This window comes from Scyliorhinus torazame, chromosome 10 (assembly GCF_047496885.1).
Source record: "Scyliorhinus torazame isolate Kashiwa2021f chromosome 10, sScyTor2.1, whole genome shotgun sequence".
Lineage (NCBI taxonomy): Eukaryota > Metazoa > Chordata > Chondrichthyes > Carcharhiniformes > Scyliorhinidae > Scyliorhinus > Scyliorhinus torazame.
Genome location: NC_092716.1, coordinates 57,066,655 through 57,093,702, shown reverse-complemented (window position 1 = coordinate 57,093,702; position 27,048 = coordinate 57,066,655). Strand labels below are relative to the sequence as shown.

The following is a 27,048-nucleotide window of genomic DNA, read 5'->3' as shown; positions in this document are numbered from 1 at the left end:
TGTCCTGGTTCATCCACATCGACACTACCACCAAGGAAGCGCAACAGCGCCTATACTTCCTCAGGAAACTAAGGAAATTCGGCATGTCCACATTAACTCTTACCAACATTTACAGATGCACCATAGAAACCATCCTATCTGGCTGCATCACAGCCTGGTATGGCAACTGCTCAGCCCAAGACCGCAAGAAACTTCAAAGAGTCATGAACACAGCCTAGTCCATCACACAAACCTGCCTCTCATCTATTTACACCTCCCGTTGCCGGGGGAAAATGGGCAGCATAATCAAAGACCCCTCCAACCGGCTTACTCACTCTTCCAATTTCTTCCATCGGGCAGGAGATACAAAAGTCTGAGAACACGCACGAAACAGACTCAAAACAGTTTCTTCCCTGTTGTTACCAGACTCCTAAACGATCCGATTGTGGACTGACCTGATTAACACTACACCCCTGTATGCTTCACCCGATACCGGTCATATCTAATTACATTGTGTACCTTGTGTTGCCCTATTATGTATTTTCTTTTATTTCCTTTTCTTTTCATGTACTTAATGATCTGTTGAGCTGCTCACAGAAAAATATTTTTCACTGTACCTTGGTACACGTGACAATAAACAAATCCAAATCCAACATCACTGTCACCGGTACTGGGAAGTCAGCTTTTCTTTTACGCACACCAAGGAAGTTATGTTCCTAACTCTACTCTCTTTCCCCCCCTTTAGTTTAGTTTCCTTGTCTTCTCTTTCTCTCAGGGGGAGTTTGGTGAACTTGGTCTTCCTGGTCCAGCTGGTCTGCCTGGATCTGAGCTCCGCACTGGCCCGGCTTGGGCCCTGCTTGTACTTGCATTGAACTTGTCGGCACCTATGCTCCCTCGCCACCATCCTCAGGCCCCAAACTCCACGGCCGGTTTTCCTACTGAGGACGTCTGATTTTTGGGGGGAAGTTTCCCTTCGATCGGGCAGATAAATACCAAAGTGCCGGGGCCTGCTTGGGAGCCATCCGTGATGTGGCCGCTACTACATGCCGCTGCACCACTTGATCACAAATTTTAATGCAGAATCAAAACCTATAAAATTCGAACAGGACTAGGCATGGTAGATGCAGGAAAGATATTCCCGATGGTGGCAGAGTCCAAAACCAGGGGTGAGAGTCTAAGGATACAGGGTAAACTATTTAGGATTGAACTGAGGAGAAATTTCTTCACCCAGTGGTGAGCCTGTGGAACACTACCACAGAAAGCAAAGGTTTTGAAGGAATTATATATTGCTCTTGGGGCTAAAGGGATCAAAGGATATAAGGTACGAAAGTGGAAACAGGTTACTGAGTTGGATAATTAGACATAATCATGATGAATGGCGGAGCAGGCTCGAAGGGCTGAATTGTCTAGTCCTGCTCCTATTTACTATGTTCCTATGATACTGGGCTAGTAATCCAGCGACCTGTACTAAGACCCAGAGGTGTAAGTTCAAATCCTGCCATGACAAGTGAGGAATTTGAATAAACAAAGATCAGTTATATCGTCCATGAAATTACTGGATTATTATTATAAACCATGTTCCCTTTTCGGGAAAGAAATTTTCCATTTTTATCCAGTCCTATATGTGACACCAGATAGGTTGACTTGCAGTTGCTCTTTTATGTGGACTGGCAAGCCATTCCATTGTATTTGAGAAGCTGGCTCACTTCTCAAAAGTAGTTGGAGATGAGCAATAAATGCTGTCCTTGCCAGCGAGGCCATCTTCCTATTGTGAATTTAAAAAACTTGTGCTCTGGCCAGCCAGTACCTATAACAAATGGGTTCTATAGTGTAAGAGCAGCAACAAATGTTTTAACTAACTGTTAATCATAACTGTTCAGCCTTTTAGAGGCTTAAAATGATTAACCATCATATCCAAAATGGCAATGCACTGACCTGCCATTTGGAGTGGTCAACTTTTTCAGTTTACATTTTACAGTTCCAACGCCACATGTAAACTGCACAGAGCGATTATAGTTCGATCTTTTGTGTGCCGTCTGTTTTCAGTTGGCTGTTGTCAGCTGGGCCAGTACTGCAAGTTCCACAGTTCCCCTTGTCCTAAGTCTCAGTGCTTAGTAAGGGGAAAATTTACTATATAATAGTCTTTTCTGGAATTGTTTATAAACATTTCGGAAACACACGGAGGCTGATTTTGCAATGGGCTAGCTAAGCACCATAACGGCCTTAGTGCATGGGCTTGCACTAAAGTCAAGTACTTCAAGACTTAATTCAAACACCACAGCATTAACCGCCTCCCCAACAAAGAATGGGTAAGGGATAGTACCGGAGAACATCTCAAGACCACACTGGAAGAATGATTTGATAAAACTAAACTGACTGATGTAACAACGTATATCAATTATGCCAATTAAGTGATTTACTTTGCATGAAATTCATCTATTCCGTTTTATTCGCTAATTATGTAATAGATCTTTCTCAGCATGATGTGCACAAAAACTCTAAAGAAGAAAACATTTGAAAACAGTTAGCTAGTTGTCTTTGAAGTAGAATACTTGGACTGCAATTTCTTCATCTGCCTGCATATTAAGTGGCAACATGGAGTCTGTCTTGTCCCAGCTGTGGTGCACACCAATTATCCCCTGCTGGAACAACCCACATGGGTTCACATTGGTTGGCATGCTCTTAATCATTTAGATTACCAGTTTTGAGAAGCAACTAAAGGCAAAATTGAATTTTGCTAGAGGAATTATGCATAATGAGATAATTCCCTAATACCAGGCATTCCATAACAACAATTTCACAAAAGTCAACAATGGGGATTGTTTTCACATTTAAATGGTGAGCATTTACAGCTCCCGCTGCCTTATTCATGGCATGTTATCCTCTTAATTAGATTTGTAACTTCAGATCATATTTATAGTCTTAAAATCAAAGTGACTGCCTTTCAGACTTCAATTCTGGGAACTGGTATGCACCTAAAGCACCATAACTGCAATTTTACTTTGCAGATTTTTGAGTGACATGATGTAATCTAAATTTTTGCTTCAGCTACTCATGTTGTTTATGTATGTCACGTCACAATTATACTGATGATTCACCTTACCAAGGCAAGCTTTCGGTATCTGGGGGTCCGGGTGCCCACAACTGGGACTCACTTCATAAATTAAACTACACCAGTCTGCTTAGTGGTATTTATGCAGACTTGCAGAGGTGGAACAAACTCCCCCTACTCTTGGTGGGCAGGGTCCAGACTATTAGAACGCATGTGCTCCCAAGATTCTTATTTATTTCACTGTCTCACCATTTTTCTCCCCAAATTCTTTTTTATTAAGGTGAACAAATTAATATATTTTTTTTGGGAGCGGGTAAGTCCGTGGTGTTCCACTTCAAAGAATCAGACAGTCGGGGGGAGATCTGGCTCTCCCCAGTTTTTATTGATGGACAGCCAATATTCAGGAAACATTGTTGTGGTTTAGCGATCCCGGATCCATATGGGGACAAATGGAGGTGCACTCCTGCACTACGTCTTCTCTTAATAGTAACTGCACCATTGCATTTTTCCCATCAGATTTTCCTCTAATTCAGTGGTGGTCACTTCCCTGAGAATTTGGAAGCAGTTTAGGCAGCATTTCAAGCTCCTTCCTCTGTCTTCGCTGGCCCCTATTTGCAAAAATTACCTTTTCCTACCAGCGAGTTTGGATTCGACATTTAAGTCTTGGGAGGTGAAGGGTCTGGAGCGGTTTGGAGACCTGTTCGTGGAGGGGAGGTTTGCTAGTTTTAAGGAGGCAACTGAGACATTCCAACTGCCTGGTCTCAGTTGATGTAGATATTTCAAATTTGCGATTTTTTTTTTTTTTTTTTTTTTTCCCGTAAAGCTTTTCCCTCCAATCCTTTGGTGCCACCCTCTTCCCTGATGAAGATTCTGCCTCTGGCTAGGCCTGATCGGGGGTCTAATTCAGATACATATGGTCATATCCTTTCAACGGATTCTTCTGCATTGAGTGGTGTGGGGGCGAAATGGAAGGTTGAATTGGGTCCCATTCTTAATGGGGAGGTATGGAGTGAGGCCCTTCACAGGGTCAACTCCACTTCATGTACTCGGCTGAGTCTGATTCCGTTTAAGGTTTCACAAAGGACACACTTGACCGGGGCAAGGATGAGCGGGTTCTTCCCTGGGATTGAGGGTTCTCGTGGATTGGCTAAACATGCGCATGTGTTCTGGTCCTGTCCCAAGTTGATAGGCTTCTTTCTTTAATGCCATGTCAGAGATATTCCGTGTCTGCTGGTGGCCATATTCGGGGTGTCAGATTTGTGGGTGATACAGTCTGGGACAAAGACAGATGTCCTCGCCTTTGTCTCGTTAATAGCCTGGAGGTGAATTTTGCCTGGGTGGAGGTCTCCCACTCTGCCTCGTGCTTCTGCTTGGCTGGTGACCAAATGTAGTTTCTACATTTTGGAGAGTCAAATTCATCATCAGGGGGTCGGTGGAGAGGTTCTACCTAAGATGGCAACCATTTTTTTAAAAAGACAGTTGAACATTAAAAATACTCATTAATATTGATGCTGCCACAATGTCTTTCATTTAAATTAGAGGTACAGGTAAAACCATCATATTTGTTTCATTGCATAACTGTAGATATACTTGGAAAGTAACTTGTTAAATTCTTATTTCCTGAGTTGATTTATTTTAGTCATAAATTTCTTAATCCGTTCAAAATCAACTTCATTGGCCCAGTATCCTGCTTTCTTGAAATGTGACCCAATAATCATAGCATCTGCAGCCATGTACTCCTCCACGTTTTCAACGGACACACCCGAGCCAATGAAGACTGGAATTCTCACAGCTTGTTTAATCTCTGCAAGAAAAGTCAGAGAATCAATTAGAATACAAATAAATCTTCCATCCCTTTGTATTTACAGTCTATTCATTGTAGCTTGTATATTGTTGTGTTAAGTCACTAAATGTTGTAAAACACAATGGAATCCATCACACTAAAAAATAATCCAATACACAAATAAATCTGAACAATGTTGCTGAAACATCCTGAATTACTATTATAAAAGAAAAAGCTGGAAAAAAACTCAGCAGGTCTAATAGCATCTGTGAAGTGAGAAATACCGTTCACTCTATTTTTCTCTCCATAGATGCTGCCAGATTTGCTGAGTTTTTCCAGCATTTTATTTTTATTTCAGATTATTAGCAGCTGCAGTATTTGCTTTTATTATCCTGAATTACTTAATTGGGGGAGTGGGGGGGGCACTGAGCAGGAAGTGGAAGGAAGCAAACAAACACTACTATTAGATCACCTACAAGAATAATTTTTAAAAAGATGATTACAAATAATTGCAAAAGTACTAGTAAAAAATATTTCAGCTATGTGAAGAGTCAGAGAATTATCGAGAATATTGGTCGGGTCTTGTTACCAAGGCGAGGGTGTGAAGGACACAGAGTATGGCAGATTCAGTGAATTAGTACTTTCTTTCGGTCCCATTGTTGAAAATGGCAAAAGTTTCAAAATCATGTGATTTCCTGAGAGGAGAAAAGCCAGATAAAAACCCAGGTCAATTTGAGGGAAAATTACTCTCTTTTTAAAAAATATAAATTTAGAGTATCCAATTCATTTTTTCCAAATAAGAGGCAATTTAGCATGGCCAATCCACCTAGCCTGCACATCTTTGGGTTGTGGGGGCGAAACCCACGCAAACACAGGGAGAATGTGTAAACTCCACACGGACAGTGACCCAGAGCCGGGATTGAACCTGTGACCTCGGCGCAGTGAGGCAGCATCGCTAACCACTGTGCCACCATGCTGCCCGGGAAAATTATTCTCTAACCATCACTTGGCTATCAAAACGAGTCCAGGGGATTACTCTGGACCTGATCATTTGATGCAGTTCCTACCTTTTGTAAGGGGTGATCTCTGCCCCAATCAGAATCAGGCCCAGGCATAAATCAGCAACCTGATTCGGAGGTGTATAGTTTTCTGGCAAAACATTCCCTTCCTGAAATCTAACCTAGAATTGCCTTATACCACTTAAAATTGTGGCCCCTGGACCTCCCCCCCCCCCAGCCTATTTACATGGCAAAAATAGTCAACCCCAACACGATCTATTACATTCATGTTATATGCCTGTGGATGGGTGGGGAGTGTATATAACATTGGGAGATACTGCAATTGTGTGGAATAGGTTGGTGCGCTAGAAGATCTTTTCCTGTCCATTATTGTTTGTATGTTTGAGAAGACTTTTAAAGATACAGGGGAAAGATAACAATTTTTAGTTTTTAGTTTACTTGTAACGTAAATAGGAGCTAATAGAAATCTAAATCTTCCATACCCATCAGCTCCTTCGGATTTGCCTGCATCCCAGTGGCAATTCCAGTCAGTATGACTCCATCAGACAGGAAGAACTCAGCAGCCCTGGCTGTCTCTGCTACACTGATATCGGATGTCACAGCATGTGAGCTGAAAAGAAACAAAGACCTGCTACTGCATCGCACCAAAAACACAGTAAACCATTACATTGTATTACTTCAGATCAAACACATCATTTTTAACAATAACAACAAAAGCTCAATGGGCGGAAAAGAAAATTAAGCCTGGAACATAGGAAAGTAAAGGACCATGTATCCCAACTAAGGTGGTACCAAAAACAGACTTATTTCAATCACCCCTTACCAATTCTTTCTTCATCCATTTCACGCTATCTGCCTCCACTGTCTCCCTCAACAATCCATTCTAACACATTCACAACTCTCTGAATATAGTAAAATATACATCTTCCCTTTACTCGGATTATGCCCACATCTCCCAATTGCAGAGTTTGTGCCATTTTATATTAGTTGGCTCCAGTTTATTTATTGCTTCAAGAACAGTAAATATGTTAATAATATCTGTCCCAAACTAAAGAAATCCATGGGTTTTTAACCACTTCTCACAGTTCTGCTCCTGTTCGATATTTTCTTTTTTTATGCTGGTTCCAGCACCTTCTGCAGTACAAAGTACTTAAGATGCAGTGGTACTGATGCCAGATACCTTCTGAAGTCTCACCATCATCTTCTGGAAGTTGTGCTCTATCCTACGTCTCCTGTTCTGTGGCCTGAATGCAAGACTTCCAATTATATTGTGCATTTCAATGCCTTAGGATGGCCTAAAACTTCAACGCAAATGAAGGATATTGTGACTTGTAGCCTCTGTTGTAAAGTTGGGAAACATGGCAACCAATTTGCTCTCAGTAATGAGATAGTCAACCAGTTAAACTGCTTTAGTGACATTGATTGGAGGATAAATGTTATCCAGGACACTGTGAGAATTCTCCCGCTTGTCTTGACAGGGCTATGGGATCTTTTAGTCCCATCTGAATGTTGGTTTTATGTCCCATATGAATAATGGCACTTCTGACAGTGTAAATCTGCTTATGCTGAAGTGTCAATATTTGCTCAAAGTTGTTGGGGACTGACATTCAAGAACCCGAGTGTCTCTGAAGTGGAGTACAATTGAGTCCGGTTTTGGGTGTCTCAGGGAGAGATATCAGTTGGGGGAAAAGCATCTAGTGAATGCTCAGAAATCGGTGGAAGAAAACTATTTGCAATTGAACCAAGCCAAGCAAGTTGCCTTAGTGTAAACACAGTGGAAACCTTCACTGAATTTTTGTGTCTCCAAGGGTACTGCTGGGATAAAAGGAATAGTGAGAGAGTGAATCATTTTCCGGTGTTTGTATCGAGATCTTTCCAAACTATTTTGTCTGGTGTAATATAGGGCAGTATTCACCCCTCTGGTGTGTTTTCCAGTGGCGGTGGCGGCACACCATTGGCCGCTGGCTGGACCCTCCGGTCCCGCCGATGTCTACGGCATTTTGCATGGCTCGTTCTTTCCAGGCACTGGAAGATCCTGCCAGCAGGAAGGGCCAGAAAATTATTTTTCCCATGTTTAATAGTTAAAAGTTAATTGACAAGACTCCGTGAATTTGTTCCGTAACATTTCTCACTGTTTCTGGAAGAAATATGATCTATCAAGCCAGGGCACCCTAGGATCTGGCTTGTCCAGTATTATCAGCTGGGATTGTAGCATAAGTAAAAATAAAAACCACAACCGTTTGACTCAGGCGGGAATGCTACCGAAGTGTCACATTTTGTATCTTTTATCTATTTATTTTATTGTTCAGTTTATTTTTTTTCTCGATCACATTATCTAGTATTATGTAACAACTTGGTTCAGTAGCAGCTAAAAGTAGGTTATGAACTCAAACCACACTCAAATGGGTAAATGAAGAGCTTCCATTTATGAAGAGTCAAGAACTTTTGAAATGTAATCATGAATAATGTGGGCAGTCCAGCAGCTAATTTGTAAACTGCAAATAAATTGAATGACTACATTTTTTTGTGTTGGTTAAGCACTATAAATTAGCCAGGACACGAAGGAACATCCTCTAGTTTTCTATGAATCGTAGAATGGAACGTTAATCATTCACGGGAACAGGCAGATGGTACAGTGGTTCAAAGCCACATCTGAAAGGTGACACCAGAACTGCTGCATTGTCAGAGGTGTCATTTTCAAATGAGACTTTACACCACTATGCCATCTGCCTGTTCGTATAAATGATCCAGCGGATTCTTTTCTGCCTTCTGGATGGAGACATGACTTCAGAGGACAACGGTTGGCTAGTGTCATCCAGGGTATCCCTTCAAACACATGTGAGGAAGGCAACAGGAAAGCAGCTCATATTTCCTGTTTCTCTCATTAAATATGGTCAGTACAAATAATTCTTATCAAGAATTATGGGGTTGGCACCCCTCATGTCAACACCTTGCTCTGTACGCATATCCATGAACTGCAGGCGGACGAGGACTGTCATCATGCTACTAATGAGGTCATCCATTGTTGCTGTGATCATAAAGAATCTCTTACTTTACTATTTCACAGGATGTGGATGTTGCTAGCTAGGCCAACATTTGTTGCCCATCCCTAACTGCCACATATGAAGTTCTAGAACCACTGCAGTCCATGTGGTGTAGGTACACCCATAGTGATGTTAGGGTAGGAGTTCCCAGATATTGACCCAGCAACAGTGAAGGAACTGTAATATAATTCCAAGTCAGGATTCCATATGGCTTGGAGAACTTGGAAGTGGTGCTGTTCCCATGTATGTACTGTTCTTGTTCTTCCAGGTGATAGCTGTTGTGGGTTTGGAAGGTGCTGTCGAAGGAGCTTTGGTGAGTTACTGCTGTCACTGTACATCAGTGATGTTGAGTGAATATTTTAAGGCAGTGGATGGAGTATCAATCAAGCGGGCTGCTTTATCTTGGATGTTGTCGGTCTTGCCGTTTGCCCAAACCTGAATGTTGTCCAGGTCTTGCTGCATATGGACACTGACTACTTCAGTCTGGAAGATAATGGTCAACCAAGCCATTTAGTATGAAAGTTAGGTGGCAGAAATGCTAAGATGATGGAAGATAGAGCTGCCAGTGGTGGGGTGAAGGAAGAGGGGTGGATTATACAAGAGGTGTACTGAGGTGCTGTAGAACTAGAAGGTTACAGGTGTAACCACTTGATATAATATCCCCAACCCAAAGAAAATGTATACACCAGATAATTCCAATCAACTCGGTCAAAGGTTTTCTCTGCTTCTAAGGAATTCACCAGCCCATATAGTGCATGTTTCTGAAAAAGCCTGTATCATATTCAGCAACCTTTTAATATTGTTACTCAAAAATCTTCCCCTTATAAACCCCGTTGGGTCCTTCCGCATAATTGTTGGAACGATATCCCCCAACCCTTTGGCCAGAACCTTAGATAATAATTTCACGTCAATATTCAGAGAGATATTGGCTTATAGGAGGCACACTCCTCTGGGTCCTTGCCCGCCTTCAGAATCAAATGAATATTAGTCTCACATAGAGTCACTGGCAACATCCCTGACCACCAAGGGTGCAGGATTGCCCTTGGCACAAAAAAGTAATCAATTCTAATATGACATTGATGCAGGGGTGAAAAAAAGGTAAAGTCTTTATCTCTAGGGGTGTAAAGTCCTGCAAACGTCCACATAACCCACCACCTCGCAAGCGGAGGACAAGACCCTAGCCTAAATGCAGTGTTTGGGGGGGGGGGGGGGGGGGGGGGGGGATCTTATCTACCTGGGGGTTCGATGGCAGTTAAAGTTACCAGCTGCAAACGTGTTGGCCAAGGCCACATCAGCAAAATCCAAAAAAGCCTTCGCAATAAACTCTGGGGAGTAATTAGTGGGGTCCTTATACCATTCATCAATAGAACAATGTCTCCGTGCACTGTATCTCTAATCATTACATATCTACTGCCCTTGTCCTTACGGCAAGCTTCAACTTTAAGGCGGGTATTCTTCTCGATGCAGATGGTCACCACCCCTGCTATTTGATGCGAAGATCTGCCCTATCCACTCTTGCTTCAATGCTTCCTATCATCCAAATGAGCTTAAGATAGGATCTTTTTCCTTTTGATAGGATGCCCCTTACATCCATGAGCAAATTAAGATTAATTGCTGTCATTAATTAGACCACAAAGAAGAATAAGGCTGGAAAAATGCAATGTTAGCATTCATGTCGAGAGGGCTAGAATACAAGACCAGGGATGTACTTCTGAGACTGTATAAGGCTCTGGTCAGAGCCCATTTGGAGTATTGTGAGCAGTTTTGGGCCCTGTATCTAAGGAAGGATGTGCTGGCCTTGGAAAGGGTCCAGAGGAGGTGCACAAGAATGATCACTGGAATGAACAGCTTGTGGTATGAGGAACAGTTGAGGACTCTGGGTCTGTACTCGTTGGAGTTTAGAAGGATGGGGGGGGATCTTATTGAAAATTTCAGGATACTGCGAGGCCTGGATAAAGTGGATGCGGAAAGGATGTTCCCACTTGTAGGAAATACTAGAACCAGAGGATACAAACTCAGACTAAAGGGACTATCCTTCAAAACAGAGATGAGGAGGAATTTCTTCAGCCAGAGGTTGATGAATCTGTGGAACTCTTCACCGCAGAAGGCTGTGGAGGTCAAATCATCGAGTGTCTTTAAGACAGAGATAGATAGGTTATTGATTAATAAGGGGATCAGGAAAAAAGATTTGGCTGCAACTGCAGGATAAACAGGGCCTCTTCCAGCATGCAGGCGGGGGAAGGGCAAGTTTAAAGCTGCAAGCTGACCTGAGGGCCTGTATCAAAGGTGAATTCTAGCAGCAGAGGGAACAACTGTGAAAAGACCTCATCAAGGCCACTGAAGGGACTTCCGGTTGCGGTGATGCCTAGCTAGCTGCACGCTTCGGCGGCTCCAGCTCCGACGAACCTTCGGGCTCTTTTAAGAGCCCCAACGGGGAATTTTTCGACGACGCAACCCGGTGTGGGGTGTGTGAGAAGGGAGTCCCCCCCAAACGAAGGAGGAAAAAAACGGCGGCGGCGGCTGCAGCGCGAGGAATCGTCGACCAAAGGGTCAGAAAGAGAGAAGTACAAGATGGCGGCGGAGAAAGCGCAGGCGACATGGGGGCCTGAGCAGGATGAAATTGTGAGACGGTGCGTGGAGCTGCTGAAGAGGGAGGTGCTGACCCCGCTGCTACAGGCAATTGAGGGGCTCAAGGAGACATTAAAGACCCAGGAGACAGAGCTCCGCATGGTGGAGCAGAAGGTGACAGATATTGAGGACGAGATCCTGGGCCTGGCGGTTAAGACACAGACGCACGAGGCACTTCATAAAAAGTGTACTGAAAGGATCGAAGCCCTAGCAAATGGAGCACGAAGGAAGAACCTTCGGATACTGGGTCTCCCTGAGGGTGTGGAAGGAGTGGACTGTGGAGCGTACGCAAGTACGATGCTGAGCTCACTGATGGGTGCTGAGGCCCCTACGGGCCCCTTGGAGGTGGAGTGGGCAAATCGGAATCCGACGAGAAGACCAAAAGCGGGAGAACCACCCAGGGCGATAATCGTGCGATTTTACCACCTTAAGGATAGAGAAGAGGTCCTGAGATGGGCTAAAAAGGTGCGGAGTAGCAGATGGGAGAATGCAGTGGTACGGGTATACCAGGATTGGAGTGCGGAGGTGGCGAGAAGGAGGGCGAGCTTCAACCGAGCCAAAGAGGTGTTGCATAAAAGGAAGGTGAAGTACGGGATGCTGCAGCCGGCAAGATTATGGGTCACGTATCAGGAGAGACACCATTATTTCGAGACGGCGGAGGAAGCATGGACCTTCATCAAAGAAGAGAAATTGGATCGGAACTGAGGGACTGATGCTGCAGGAAATGTTATTGTTAATGTTATGGTTGAAGTTAATTGAGAAGTAAATTGGGAAGGAGGGAGACATTGGGGAGATGTGGGCGCCGGTGAGGGGGGAAAGATGGGACATAGTTAGAGAATGGGGAAGGGGAGGGGGAGGGGAAAGGGAGCTGCGCCATAAGAGGCGGGTCAGGTAAAGGGATGTTCCCGCGCCAGAAAGAATAAGGCGGGAAGACAGGCGCAAGGCGGATGGGAGTTCCCCACACGGGGGGGTCGAGGAGTGAGCAGGAGTAGCCGGGGTCAGTTGAAGTCAGCTGACTTACGGAAGTAATATGGGGGGAGCAATCAAGCTAGAAAGAGATCTAGCGGGGAGGGGGGACAACTGGGTTGCTGCTGCGGAAATCCAAAAGGAAATGGCTAAAGAGTGGGTGGGCGGGGATGGTGTGCGACGCTGGGGGAGCGAGCGGGAGCGCGGAGGCGGGATATGGGACTGGCCTAGAGAAGGTAATGGCTAGTCGACACGGGAGGGGGGCAGGTAGCCCCCTAGTGAGGCTGATCACGTGGAACGTGAGAGGCCTGAACGGACCGATAAAAAGGGGCCGAGTGCTCGCGCATTTGAAAGGACTAAGGGCAGACGTGGTTATGCTCCAAGAGACGCACCTAAAGGTGGCGGACCAAGTTAGGCTAAGGAAAGGATGGGTGGGACAGGTGTTCCACTCAGGACTGGACGCAAAGAATAGAGGGGTGGCCATTTTGGTGGGGAAACGGGTAGCATTTGAAGCAAAGAACATCGTAGCAGATAGCAGAGGTAGATATGTAATGGTGAGTGGCAGGCTGGCGGGAATGGAGGTCGTGTTGGTTAATGTGTATGCCCCAAACTGGGACGATGCGGGATTTATGAGACGGATGCTGGGGCGTATACCGGACCTGGAGGTAGGAAACTTGATTTTAGGAGGGGCTTTAATACGGTGCTGGACCCGGGGCTAGATAGATCCAGCTCAAGGACCGGAAGAAGGCCGGCAGCGGCCAAGGTACTTAAGGGGTTTATGGTCCAAATGGGGGGGGGGGGGGGGGAGTGGATCCATGGCGATTTCTAAGACCTAGGGCTAGGGAGTTTTCCTTCTTCTCCCATGTCCATAAAGTGTATTCCCGGATACATTTTTTTGTTTTGGGAAGGTCGTTGATCTCTAGGGTGGAAGAAGCTGAGTACTCAGCCATAGCGGTTTCGGATCATGCCCCACATTGGGTGGACCTGGAATTAGGGGAGGAAAGGGAGCAGAGAACACTCTGGCGATTAGATGTGGGACTGATGGCGGATGAGGGAGTGTGTGCAAGAGTGCGGGGGTGTATTGAGAGATACCTGGAGGTCAATGACGACGGCGAGGTCCCTGTGGGAGTGGTATGGGAAGCACTAAAAGCGGTGGTCAGAGGAGAGCTGATCTCCATTGGGGCCCACAAAAGGAAAACAGAGGCCAAGGAAAGGGAAAGATTACTGGGGGAGATTTTAAGGGTGGATAGGGAATTTGCAGAGACCCCGGAGGAGGAATTGTACAGGGAGAGGAGACGACTCCAGACGGAATTTGACCTTCTGACCACCAGAAATGCGGAGGTACTGTGGAGGAAGGCACAGGGGAGGAGGTATGAATATGGGGAAAAGGCTAGTCGCCTGTTGGCTCATCAATTGCGAAAGAGGGCAGCAGCGAGGGAGATAGGAGGAATTGGAGACGAAAGGGGAGACACGGTGCGAAGGGCAGGAAAGATAAATGAGGTGTTCAAGACCTTCTATGAGGAACTGTATAGGTCTCAACCCCCAGAGGGAGAGGAGGGGATGCGGCAGTTCCTGGACCAATTGAGGTTCCCGAAAGTGGAGGAGCGGGGGGTGGTAGGCCTGGGGGCACCGATTGGGGTGGACGAGGTTATTAAGGGACTGGGAAGCATGCAAGCAGGGAAGGCCCCAGGACCAGACGGGTTCCCGGTGGAGTATTACAGAAAATATGTGGACTTGTTGGCCCCGTTGATGGTGAGGACGTTCAATGAGGCCAGGAAAGGGGGGACTCTACCCCCGACGATGTTGGAGGCGACGATATCGTTAATTTTGAAGAGGGATAAAGATCCGTTGCAGTGCGGGTCCTATAGACCCATTTCATTATTGAACGTGGACGCCAAATTGTTGGCAAAGGTACTGGCATCGAGGATAGAGGACTGTGTCCCGGGGGTGGTGCACGAAGACCAGACAGGGTTCGTAAAAGGGAGACAACTGAATGTTAACGTGCAACGACTATTAGGGGTGATAATGATGCCCCCAGTGGAGGGGGAGGCAGAGATAGTGGCGGCAATGGACGCAGAGAAGGCATTTGATAGGGTGGAGTGGGAGTATTTATGGGAAGCGTTAAGGAGGTTTGGGTTTGGGAACGGGTTTATTAGCTGGGTTAGACTTCTTTATGGGGCTCCAACGGCAAGCGTAGTTACAGGTCGACATAGATCGGAGTATTTCCGACTATAGGGGAACAAGACAGGGATGCCCGCTGTCTCCATTGTTGTTCGCGTTGGCAATTGAACCTCTGGCCATGGCGTTGAGAGACTCCAGGAAATGGAGAGGGGTGATTAGACGGGGAGAAGAACACCGAGTCTCGTTATACGCGGACGACCTATTGTTATACGTGTCGGACCCAGCGGGGGGGATGATAGAGGTTATGCGAATTTTGAGGGGGTTCGGGGATTTCTCGGGGTATAGGCTAAACATGGGGAAGAGTGAATTATTTGTGATACATCCAGGGGACCAGAATAGAGAGATAGAAGGCTTGCCTCTAAGGAAAGTGGAAAGAAACTTCCGATACCTGGGGATTCAGATCGCTAGGAGCTGGGGAACCTTGCACAGACTTAATCTGACACGGTTGGTAGAACAAATGGAGGAGGACTTCAAGAGGTGGGACATGCAGCCTCTATCGCTGGCGGGCAGGGTGCAAGCAATTAAGATGATGGTCCTCCTGAGGTTCTTATTTGTATTTCAATGTCTCCCTATACTAATCACCAAGACCTTTTTTAATAAAATAGACAGGAGCATCACGAGCTTCGTGTGGGCAGGGAAAGTTCCGAGAGTAAGGAGGGGGTTCCTTCAGCGTAGTAGGGACAGAGGAGGATTGGCACTACCGAACTTGGGCGATTACTATTGGGCCGCCAATGTGGCAATGATACGTAAATGGATGATGGAGGGTGAGGGAGCGGCGTGGAAAAGACTGGAGAGAAAGTCCTGTAAAGGGACGAGTTTAGAGGCGCTGGTGACGGCGCCACTACCAATCTCACCTAAAAAGTTTACCACAAACCCGGTGGTGGCGGCAACATTGAATATCTGGGGACAGTGGAGGCGACAGAGAGGGGTGCGGGGAGCCCTGGTGGAGTCCCCAATCACGAACAACCATAGGTTCGCCCCAGGAAGAATGGATGGAGGATTTCAGAGCTGGTACAAGTTGGGAATTAGGAGGGTGGGAGATTTATTTGTAGATGGGACTTTTGCGAGCTTGGGAGCATTGGAGGAAAAGTATAAGTTGCCCCGGGGAAATTTCTTGAGATATATGCAGGTGAGGGCGTTTACTCGACAACAGGTGAGGGAATTTCCGTTGCTCCCGACACAGGGGATACAGGACAGGGTGCTTTCAGGGGTGTGGGTCGGAGAGGGCAAGGTGTCAGAGATTTACCGAGAGATGAGGGAAGAGGGGGAGGAATCAGTGGGCGAACTAAAAGGAAAGTGGGAAGAAGAACTAGGGGAGGAGATAGAGGAGGGTATGTGGGCTGATGCCCTAAGCAGGGTAAATTCCTCTTCCTCATGCGCCAGGCTTAGCCTGATTCAATTTAAGGTGCTACATAGAGCACACATAACGGGAGCAAGATTGAGCAGGTTCTTTGGAGTGGAGGACAAATGTGGGAGGTGTGGCGGGAGCCCGGCAAACCACGCACATATGTTTTGGGCGTGCCCGGCCTGGAAGGGTATTGGAAGGGAGTGACGGGAGTGATTTCGCGGGTGGTGAAGGCCCGGGTCAAACCAGGCTGGGGGTTAGCTCTATTTGGAGTTGCAGAAGAGCCGGGAGTGCAGGAGGCGAAAGAGGCTGACGTTGTGGCCTTTGCGTTCCTAGTAGCCCGGCGCAGGATCCTACTCATGTGGAAGGAGGCGAAACCCCCCGGACTGGAGGCCTGGGCAAATGATATGGCGGGGTTCATTAAACTGGAGCAGATAAAGTTTGCCCTGAGAGGATCGGCTCAAGGGTTCACCAGGCGGTGGCAGCCATTTCTCGACTACCTAGGGGAACGTTAGAGGGAAGACAGATGACCAGCAGCGGCAACCCAGGGGGAAGGGGGGGGGGGCGGTTTAGTTTAGTTTAGGTCAAAGATAAAGGGGTTTTGTTACTTGTGTATTGTTTAAAATTTCTGTATTGTTATTGTTGCGTTTGCTTTGTAAGAGGGGAAAATTGTTGTTTGGGAAAAAAATTTCAATAAAACATATTTTTAAAAATAAATAAATAAATAAGGGGATCAGGAGTTATGGGGAGAAGGCAGGAGAATAGGGATGAGAAAAATATCAGCCATAATTGAATGGTGCAGCAGATCCAATGAATCAAGTGGCCTAATTCTGTTCCTATGTCTTATGGTCTTATGTTGCACCACAACAGGCGTGCGCCATAACCCCACTCCTTCAACGCACTTTACACCAGAGACACCAGGGTATCCCCAAACTGTTCCTTTCATGGATAAAAGATTTGTCTATACCAAAGTAGGAGAAAGTCAACAATACAGAACCTCTCCCACCATGGGATCGACAGCTTCAAAACACACAAGCTCTGCATTGCGCACGCATATTACCTTTGGGATGAGGATGGGTGGGTGGATGGGCAGAGAAGAGATCCAGCATATAAATTTGTGTGAATGTTGCAATTAAAATGAAATTGGAAACTCGTGCGAAATACCAAACCAAGAAAAAATGTTGGGCAATCAGGAAAAATGACATTATAAGTGAATGGCACCAAATCCCAAGGAAAAGCAGCTACTCCTGTGCCTGCATCATGTGGTCCTTGCATGAATTTCATGGATCCTGCGTCCTCCCCACACCGGCAGTGTGACATTACGCCAGCGTGAATCAAGATTGGTTTTCGCTTTTGAAAACCAGTCGTGATGATCACTCCTGGCAGTGCCAGGCTCTGGCAGGGGTTCTCCTTATGTATGGTGAGGGGGTGGGGCAAGAGTAGGGATAGTGCTGGTAGAAATACAGAACTGAGTACCATCTGTGTACAAGTGAAAGTTGACACTATGCTCTCAGATGTCACCAGATTGACAAGGTCAATGAAAGCTCCTTGGGGATTTGTGGAGGTGACACTGTAAGGGAGAGATGACAAGCTATGAATGGAAATAAACTAGCTGTCTTCTTACAGGTAGGAATGGAACCATGCAGGAACACTGAAGGAGAAGGATGTTGTGGTCAATAGAATCAAATGTAGAAAAATAAATGAAAACCAAGAGGAAAACCTGACAAAGACACATCCATCATGTCCTTTGCATTTTTTGTTTGGGCCATTTGAGTGCTGATGTTAAATCAGTTTTCAATCTGTATTTGCCGTATGTAAGGGCATGACTGCAAATTCATGTGACAGTGGCTGGATTAGGTATAAAGACAACTTTTTGTTATTCAATGTCAGGTAATCTCAAAGAAACTGCATGTTTTCTGGAGGTCGTCCAGACTGGTTCCAACCAGGTAAATATCTAACTTTACAACCTGATATCTTGGATTATAATAGGAAGGATGAAAGATTTCAAATCAGCATTATTTTAGACTACAATAAATTTCGGAGTGCTGAATTATATAACGTCCTAATCAGTGAAGACAGACAGATCAAGTTGCAAAAGGACTACAATCTAGAAGGTTGATAACAGACTCTTCCTAATAATGCATTGTGTCATATGTTCAATTTGGTTAATGCACATCTATAGTTTCATATGTTTCTTTACATTGTTGAGAGTGTATTTAATTTTTTGCCAATTGTATCCCCACACAATCTTAAAAAAGCATTGATTACTTTTTGAGGAATGATTTCAGAGATGCTGATCTCTCTGTGGTAGCTTGCCTTCATGGCTGCTTTTCATATGTGAATCTAGATAAAAGCATCGGATGGCTTTTTCAACCATGGATCCATTATTACTAAGCCCAATCATGTTTTCATCCAACATGCACTATCAGCAAGGGCTACTGACCAATTTCTCTCAGTACTTCCCAACTCCGGGGCATTGACGTTGGTTACTATGCTTCTAATTCCAACTCTACTCAGATCAACTAACCCACACAGGCTGGAATTGAATCTAGGTTTTTCAGTCTGTGTGGCTCAGCTACTCTGCTGCCTAAATCAGTCAGTCAATCTCATTCACATTGACACTCGGATTAATCTTACAGTCTAGCACCACCTGAAATAGTCCTCAGTTAAGCATTGCTTTCACATTAAATTGTTGAAGTTATATTGCGGAAGTACAAGGCATAGAACTGATGCTTCCGTGTTCTTAGCACATTCTGGAATATATGCAAACAGATGAATAATATTATGTAAAATATGAAAATAATTTATTATTTATTTAATCAACCTCCTGGGACAGATATTCTACTCTTACTTTCATACAATATTTTGGATTTACATTATTATTTATACCCGTATATCAAAACAAACAGCAGTTTAAGGATCAGAGCTATTGGAACAAAGCAGCTTCTCTTTAGTATTTGTTGAGGAACGAGGACTGAGATAAACTGAGACATCAAGGCACTGGCACTGGTGGGACAGTGTAATTACAGCTGCTAAGTTTACATAGGCAATTTCCATTATAAATGTGGAATTTATAATGGTAAATTTGATAGAAAGTGTAACAAGATACACAATCTTTTCTGTATTATAGATCGGATCTCCAACATACTGTTTTCGATGCTTTTGTTCACCTTCTTCACAAATTTATTGCCCTTAACATTTAACTCAAACTGTGGCATGCAAGTGTGAATACATAATATTGGAATAATTGAATGATTTTGCCATTGGATGGTTGCATCCATCCCAGCTATCTGCAAGTCAACTCACCCCTGCCCTTTCCCCATAGTCCAGCTAATATTTTTCCTTCTGGTGCTTATTCAATTCCCTTTTGAAAGCCATGCTTGAATCTGTGTCCAGCAATTTCAGGCAGCGCATTCCAGATCCTAACCAATCACTGTGTAAGAGATTTTGCTCATGTAGTGGTCGGTTCTCTCATCAATCACATTAAAATCAGTCTCCTCTGTTTCTTGATTATTCCACCAATAGGTACAGTTTCTTTCCATCTGTATCTCTACCACTCATGATTTTGAACTTTTCTAATAAATAACTTCTCCAATCTACCGATATTACTGAAGTTCCTCATGGCTGATCCAGAGTTTTATAAAAGTTCCTAACTTGCTCACTGCTGTGCTCTATCCCCAGAATTTTACAAGTCTGGCCGTGCGGGCGCCCAAATTGTAAATGCACGTTGGCGCAGTGGGTAGCACTGCTGCCTCACAGCACCGAGGTCCCAGGTTCAATCCCGGCTCTGGATCACTGTCTGTGTGGAGTTTGCACATTCACCCCGTGTTTGCGTGGGTTTCGCCCCCACAACCCAAAAATGTGCAGGGTAGGTTGATTGGCCATGCTAAATTGCCTTTAATTGGAAAAAATGAATTGGGTACTCTAAAAATTTTTTTTTAAACTTTGTTGACAACTGTTATATAGCACTTCATGAAACACCTTTTAGAAGTCCATGCACACCATATCACTGCATACCCTCACCAGCCCTCATGATAACCTCTGGATGAAAGGATTTCTCCTCAATTCCCCTTTACTCTTTTCTATCAATTACAGTAATCCAGATGTGGCCTAATTATTATTTTATACAGTTCTAGCATAAGCTCCCTGTTCTTATAGTCTATGCCTCAGTTCAAAGAAGAACGTATCGCACATGCCTTATAGTGTGCTGTATGTTTGATATGAACCAATAAGTTAAACACAGGCTTTAACAGTTAGCACTTTCAGCAATACCTGTGCTTTTTCTTAATGTCAGTAAAGATTTGAATGTGCTCAGCTCCAATTTGCTTGCGGTATCTCAGAAGGCCACTAGCACATGAATCTAGAAAACCTTCATCTGATATCTGAGAGAACACAAAACCTTCAACTCGAATAAAATCAGCATCTAGGAAAGATAACAAAATGGCACTGAAATCATAAAGTCTTTTGAGTATTGGCATATACTAAAGCAACAACAAAATATTAGGAAAGGACAGTTGGATAAAGTAATCACTTTCATTCACATTATTTTATTGCTTACTGGTAATCACGCTTTTTTTCCTAGCCAATAATGCATGGAACTAGATGGACTAACTTTCACTTTCATTTTGACCTTATGCTTTATTAATGCCAGATTACTCATATGTCAGAGAAATCTGTGGCTACAGAAGAGCAGCTTTATGGCTGGAATACAGAATGCAACTGGCCTTATTTTGATATTGGCACACTTTACCTCAGTAGTAACTTCAAAGAATAGGTCTCAACATCTGGTCTTAATATGTGGAACAAGATTACCAATCACACAGAAAGCATTTTTCATTCCATTTTCTTCTGATATGTTTAGATTAGATCGGCCTTATACAGATTGTGGAAACATTTGTTTGCAGCTCCTTTCCTAATAAAATGGGATGCAATCATTTATTTGTTGGCTGGGAACAGATTTCTCTTTTTGCTCCTAAAGGAGGTCCATTTCATGGTTTTGGAATTATTGGCAAATTTCCCAATCAAATAATTTTGCTTATGTTTCGCATCTGATTTTCCCTAAGATTTAGCTGGAATCTCATCAACAAGTGTATTTCATGACATTTATATTCACAGAAATAGTTCCAATATAGATTGCTTCATCAGGTTTATAAAACACATAACTAGCTTGGATCCCAGCCAGGCATGAACACAACTGCACAAAATGTTAAATTTGAGAAAAATAGAGCTACTCATCTCTACATTTACCCCTCAAATTTCAGCTTGAAGATTACATTTAGCCTTGACCACCTGGGTACAATGCTGCAAGAGGTTAACTACGATTGATTCACTTGAAATATTGTTCATCACAAAGAGAATTTCAGGATTTACAAGTACAACAAAGTACCATAGTTAATTCTTAGAATAAGTAAAATTGAAGATTATTACTGTTCGTTGTAGTCATGTTGGACTCAACGTTAACTGTTTCTTTCTCAGAGATGCTGCAAGATTTGTTGAGTTTTCCCAAATACTTTGTTTTTATTACAGATCTCCAGTATTTTGCTTTTATTGAAGATCATTACTGTCTCTTTTATGATTATGATGCAAGCATTCTGTTCTGATATTCGAATTATGAATGCAAGGCAACATTTTGCTTATATACAGACCTGCAGCAAGTGCAACTGCCAATGCTTGTTTATTGGCTGCAGAAAGGATCTGAACACCCAGAGGAATGTTGGGATAGGAATGTCTCACAGTAGCACAAATAGTTGCCATCGTAGCAGTCACTTCTGGACCAACAGTCATGCTGTAAGGAATATCATGCATATTTTCCACAATCAGTCCATCCTTTGGAGAACCAAATAAATCCAATAGGATTAGGTGAATGAATACATTTCATCTTAATGCAATGATCTTTACTTCATATCAACCCGAGTCATAATTTGTACTCGTATCAGTGGGAGTTCTTTCAAAGTCGAAATTACTTATAAAAATGAAAGTATCAATTTTTCTGAATGAAATTAATTCATCTGTGCCAGTTTGACTTAAACCAGTGGGAATGCTCCTGAAGAATTTCATTTCAGTTATTGCTCAAATAATTTCTAATTCTTTATCTCTATTCACTTCTCTCATCTCATTTTATTTGCTCCGTTGTACAATATCTTCACCTATTGTGTGGTCTGAAAACTTACTTTTGTCTCATAAATTGCAATATAAAGATTTGGATCACAGACATTGTGAATATGCATTTATGAGACTGTCCATTCTGTTTCAGTCTTCAGCTCAGTCATCAGCTAATTGAGTAGCAGCCTACATAAAGATAAGGCATGTCGCACAATTCCTTAAAATCCACGTCTATGACCTGTTTTTTAGTCATCCCACCTAATGTCTCCTTCTTTGGCTTGAAGTTTGCTTTGGTCTGATTAAGCCTCTGTAAAGCACCTTGTGATGTTTCTCTGGATTCTAAAGGTGCGAAGATAAATTAAATTTGTTGAGGTGTCCCCTAATTTCATCTAGAAATACATGCAGCATTCAGCACAGGAAAAGCAGAGCAAGCAGCTTTCAGGAGTGTTTACAGTTCCAAATTTTCTGTCCAGGGTCTGGTGAAAGCCTGAACACTTTATAAGGGGGTTGACATCTTACCCAATTGATGAAGCAGTTAGGCTGTTTAAGTCACCGCAAAGTGGTTTGCACCCACGTTAAGCTTGCACGTAGCTGCACCTACTTATAATACGAGCCTGAAAAATATAGGAACAGGAGCTGGCCATTCAGCCCCTCTAGCCTGTTTTGCTGTTTAATGAGATCCCGGCGAATGCACGCTTCTACCACCTTTTGCGTTAAGGCACGCCCAGCAGCAGAAGCGGTGGCTCTTCAAATGTCCATTGAGATCGGTGTGACCGAAAGATCTCGCTGGTGGGAGGGGCCGGAATATTCCGGCCATGTTTCCCAACTTCTCTCCTGAACGGGCTTGCTCTCTTTTTAACATTATGACCCTTTGTCCTAGATTCCATGGCAGAAGTTTCCATCTATTCCTTTCAAAATCCTAAAAAAAAAATGTTATTACCCATCTGTAATCCAGGGAATACAAACCTAATTTATGTAACCGCCACTCACTTTTACCCTCGAATTCCTGGTAAAATTCTGGTGAAACTGCACTGCACTCCTTCCAAAGCAATATATACTTTCTAAAGTGTGGTGTCCAGACTGCACCGAGTACTTCAGATGTGATCTAACCAGAACTCCGTACAGCTGCAGCAAAGCTTCCCACCTTTTAATATTGCAGAAATAAAGTCTACACATGCCATTCGGATTTTTGATTATTCTTTTGTACTTACAGTCTCGTGATCTATATACATGGGCACCCCAAATTGTGTTTGGATCTTCACTGTCTGAGCTTCTCACCCATTTCAAAATATTTAAATTTATCCTTTTACTGGTCGAAAATGGAGGACTTCATACTTAACTGCTTTAAAATCCATCGGCCACAATTCTTTTTACTCATTTAATCTATCAACACCTCTTTGTAATATTATGCTGTGTTCTTTACTATGCCACATTTCTTCATATCACTGACAAATTTAGATAGATTGATCTCTATTATGCTATTGAGGTTATTGAGACCCCAGCAGAGATTCTTTCGGAAACCACTGGTCATTTTCCTCCAATTACAATGCAACCCCTTTATCCCTATTCTCTGTCTTGTAGCACTTAACCAGTTTCCTAGCCAGGTCAATAATTTGCCTTGAATTCCATGAGCTTTAGTTTTAGCTGACAGTCTCTTATGTTGGACTTTATCAAATGCATTCTGGAAGCCTATATAAACTACATCCATCAATATTTTAGGAACTACTACATTCGGGTGTTTCCTCAAAAAAATTCAGTTTGGTTTGTTCTATCTTTTACAAATCCATGCTGACTACTCTAATCAGCTGGAAGTGCTCAGTAATTTTGTCCTTAATAGATTTCAATAATGTTTCACAAACAGATGTTAAACAGGTCCAAAACTCTCTGGTTTCTGAGTCTCATAAAAATACTGGAATTACATTTGCAATTTTTCAATCTAAATGAACAATTCCTGAATCTCCAAGACTGATGGACAACCTGATGGAAGCCGTCAAGACTCTGAAATTGTGAGGTAGACGAAGGGAAAATATTTCCACTTGTGGGCGGACCAAAATTAGAGATCTGGGTGAATTGTGGAGAAAAGTACCCAGAGTGGCTGGAATGTGGAATTTGCTCCCAAAAGGAATAGCTGAGAATAGTAAAAATCGATTTAAGGTGGATAAACATGAGAGAGAGGGGAGGAATAGGGGGATTATATTTATAGGTTAGATAAAGATGTGTGGGAGGAGGCTTGTGTGCACCATAAACACTGACATGAACCTGTGGGGCTGTGTGGCCTGTTTCTGAGTTGTCATTTGTAAAACTTTGGAAGATTATGATCAAAGCATCTGCAATTCTTCAGCTATTTCCTTTGAAACTCTTGTGTGGAGAACGTTGGCCCTGGGAATTTGTCAGTCTTTACTTATGCTTTCTAATACTGGTTTTTTGCTTGTTTTGACTTTAGTGATTTTCAATCCTTAAATTAGTTTCTCCAGAATATATTATCCTCATCCTCTACTGTGAAATCTGAATAGGTGATCAATAATAGGTCTGCCATTTCCTCATTTTTATTTGCAATATTACATGTTTTTAAAGAGCTCACAAGACTTGTCTAGTACTTTTCTTTTAAAGGAATGGTTAAAAAGTTTTGGCCCAGAATTTGCAGTGAATGGCAAAGTGGTGGCACTCACTGGTACCCCTGCAGAAAGCAGCCCATAAAGATGTAGCACGCTGAAGGGCATCAATTTCACCTTTCCTGACATTAATTTTAATCCAGTGACAGCTACTGGGGATGGTCCAGAAACAGGGATGCCTTCAAGCATGCCAAATAGCCAATTATACTGAAGAGTTCTCCCAGACAGCAACCCAGGAAGTAACCGGCAGGTTTTATCATACACTTTTTACAATTTTATCCTTCGCCAGCACCTTTCAAACCAGTGACCCCCACCAACTAGTAAGGACGGCAGATGCATGGGAATCCCGCCACCTGAAGAATCCCCTGCTAGCCACAGCCAGATCAGTAGAGATGCAAAACAAATTTTCAAGAATGTATTTTTAAAAATCTATTCCAAAAAAAATGATATTCCACAAACATAGAATTAGTTTAGCTGGGCCAGAGAGGTTGTTGAGTACTATTCATGGCTTAGTGCTCTGTTAAAAATCCAGTCACACTTTAGTCAGCATTATGCAACTATTTCGGAGGTTATACAGCAGGAATAGGAGCATTAAAAAGTGCAAGTTCAAGCAAATTCAGTGAATCCTGATTGATCTGAGAGAACTTCAACAGTGGAGGAGTGAGGAATCACTGAAAGCATGTTTAACTGTGCATGTGCAAAAGCCAACAGTTTCTCTGTCATTACAAGTGCAAATTCTGGATCAATAAGCTATCCCTCATAAGTTTCTTTTTATGTTATCTTTTTACAGCTTTATCTTTTTTATCTTTCAACTTGAGCTATTCAGCTCGTCCTAATATAGCTGAAAATTAGAGTCTCAAAATGTTGCTTTTACTACAAGCTTCTTAATGTCTGGATTAATACATCTGTCACTTTACTGTTGCTATCAGGAGGCTTTTATGCAACTCTGATTATAGTTTTAAGTCATTTTTTATTCCTTAATTCTGAACATAAAGTATATTCTGAAATGAACAATAATCAATGAAGACATGATGGGAAGCACAATATAAAGCATTTGCAACATGGCAAATTAGTTTTATTAACTGTCTAACAGTCTATTATTGAACAATTTAACATCTATTGTGGGAAGGATCAGTGCTGTGACCCTTGCTGTTTGTAGTGGACAGTAATGATCTGGGCATTAATGTAGGAGGTAAGATCAATAAGTTTGCAGAAAACACAAAAATTGGTGGTATGGCAAATAGTGAGGAGGGAAGCCTCAGATTACAGGACAATATAACCGGGCTGGTTAGATGGGCAGAACAGTGGCACATGGAAATTAACTCTGAAAAGTGTGAGGTCGGGCATTTTGGGAGGACTAACAAGGCAAGGTAATATACAATGAATAGTAGGGCGATCGGAGGGACCTTGGTGTGCATGTCAATAGATCCCTGAAGACAGCAGGACAGGTAGTTATGTGGTTAAGAAGGCATGTGGGATACTTCCCTTTATTAGCCGAAGAGCAGGGAGATTATGATGGAGCTGTATAAAATGCTCGTTAGGCTACAGTTGGAATACTGAATGCAATTCTGGTCACCACACTGTAGGAAGGAAGTGATTGCACTTGAGATGGGGAAGAGGAGATTCACCAGGATGTTACCTGGGCTGGAGCATTTCAGCTATCAAGAGAGACTGTTTAGGCTGGGGTTGTTTTCCTTGGAGCAGAGAAGGCTGAGCGGGGACTTGGCTGAGATGAATAAAATTATGAGGGGCATAGGTAGGGCGGATCGGAAGGAACTTTTCTTCTTAGCAGAGGGGTGAATAACCAGGGGGCATAGATTCCAAGGTAAAGAGCAGTAGGTTTGGAGATAGGTGAGGAAAATCTTTTTAACCTAGGGGGTGAGTGGAATCTAGAACTCTCTGCCTGAAAAGGTTGTCGAGGTGGAAACCCTTGGAACATTTAAGAGGTTATTAAGATCCAGGAAGCCATTGCTTCTGAGCCTTTTGGCTACAATGAAGCCCAAGATGAGGTGCAATGCCTTTTCTTGTCAGCTTGGATCTTGTATATCTCTCTTGTGGAGACCACGAATTGGCTTCAATTTGAATTGTTTTTTGAGCAAGCAATGAGATAAGGGTTTGCCCTGTCCACTCTGTGCATTTGCTTTATAACTTAAAGGATGGGATAAAAAAAATTGTTTTTTAAAGACTCAGGAGGTCGAGTGGCAAGGTGAACGCCGATTTATTTACAGCCACAAAAAATTTGCCGATGGTACAGTCCTGTTCGGACAACCAACTGGTCCCTGTCTGGACCAGCCTTTACTCTATGTTCTTATGAACCCAGTGGGCAGGCCTTCGCCC

General features: G+C 43.4%; 1 protein-coding gene across 3 annotated transcripts in view; it reads right to left on the bottom strand.

Moving 5' to 3' along the window:
* Window positions 1–2,410: 2,410 nt before the first annotated feature.
* LOC140430578 (uncharacterized protein F13E9.13, mitochondrial) overlaps window positions 2,411–27,048 on the bottom strand; it is a 72,525-nt gene continuing 47,887 nt past the window's right edge. For all 3 annotated transcript variants that reach the window (XM_072518152.1, XM_072518153.1, XM_072518151.1), the window contains 4 exons: window positions 21,643–21,823; window positions 20,270–20,420; window positions 6,316–6,443; window positions 2,411–4,835 (listed from right to left, as the gene is read on the bottom strand). In XM_072518152.1, the coding sequence (XP_072374253.1) occupies window positions 4,645–4,835; window positions 6,316–6,443; window positions 20,270–20,420; window positions 21,643–21,823 (651 nt within the window). In that variant the 3' untranslated portion in view covers window positions 2,411–4,644. The remainder of the gene's footprint in view (window positions 4,836–6,315; window positions 6,444–20,269; window positions 20,421–21,642; window positions 21,824–27,048) is intronic.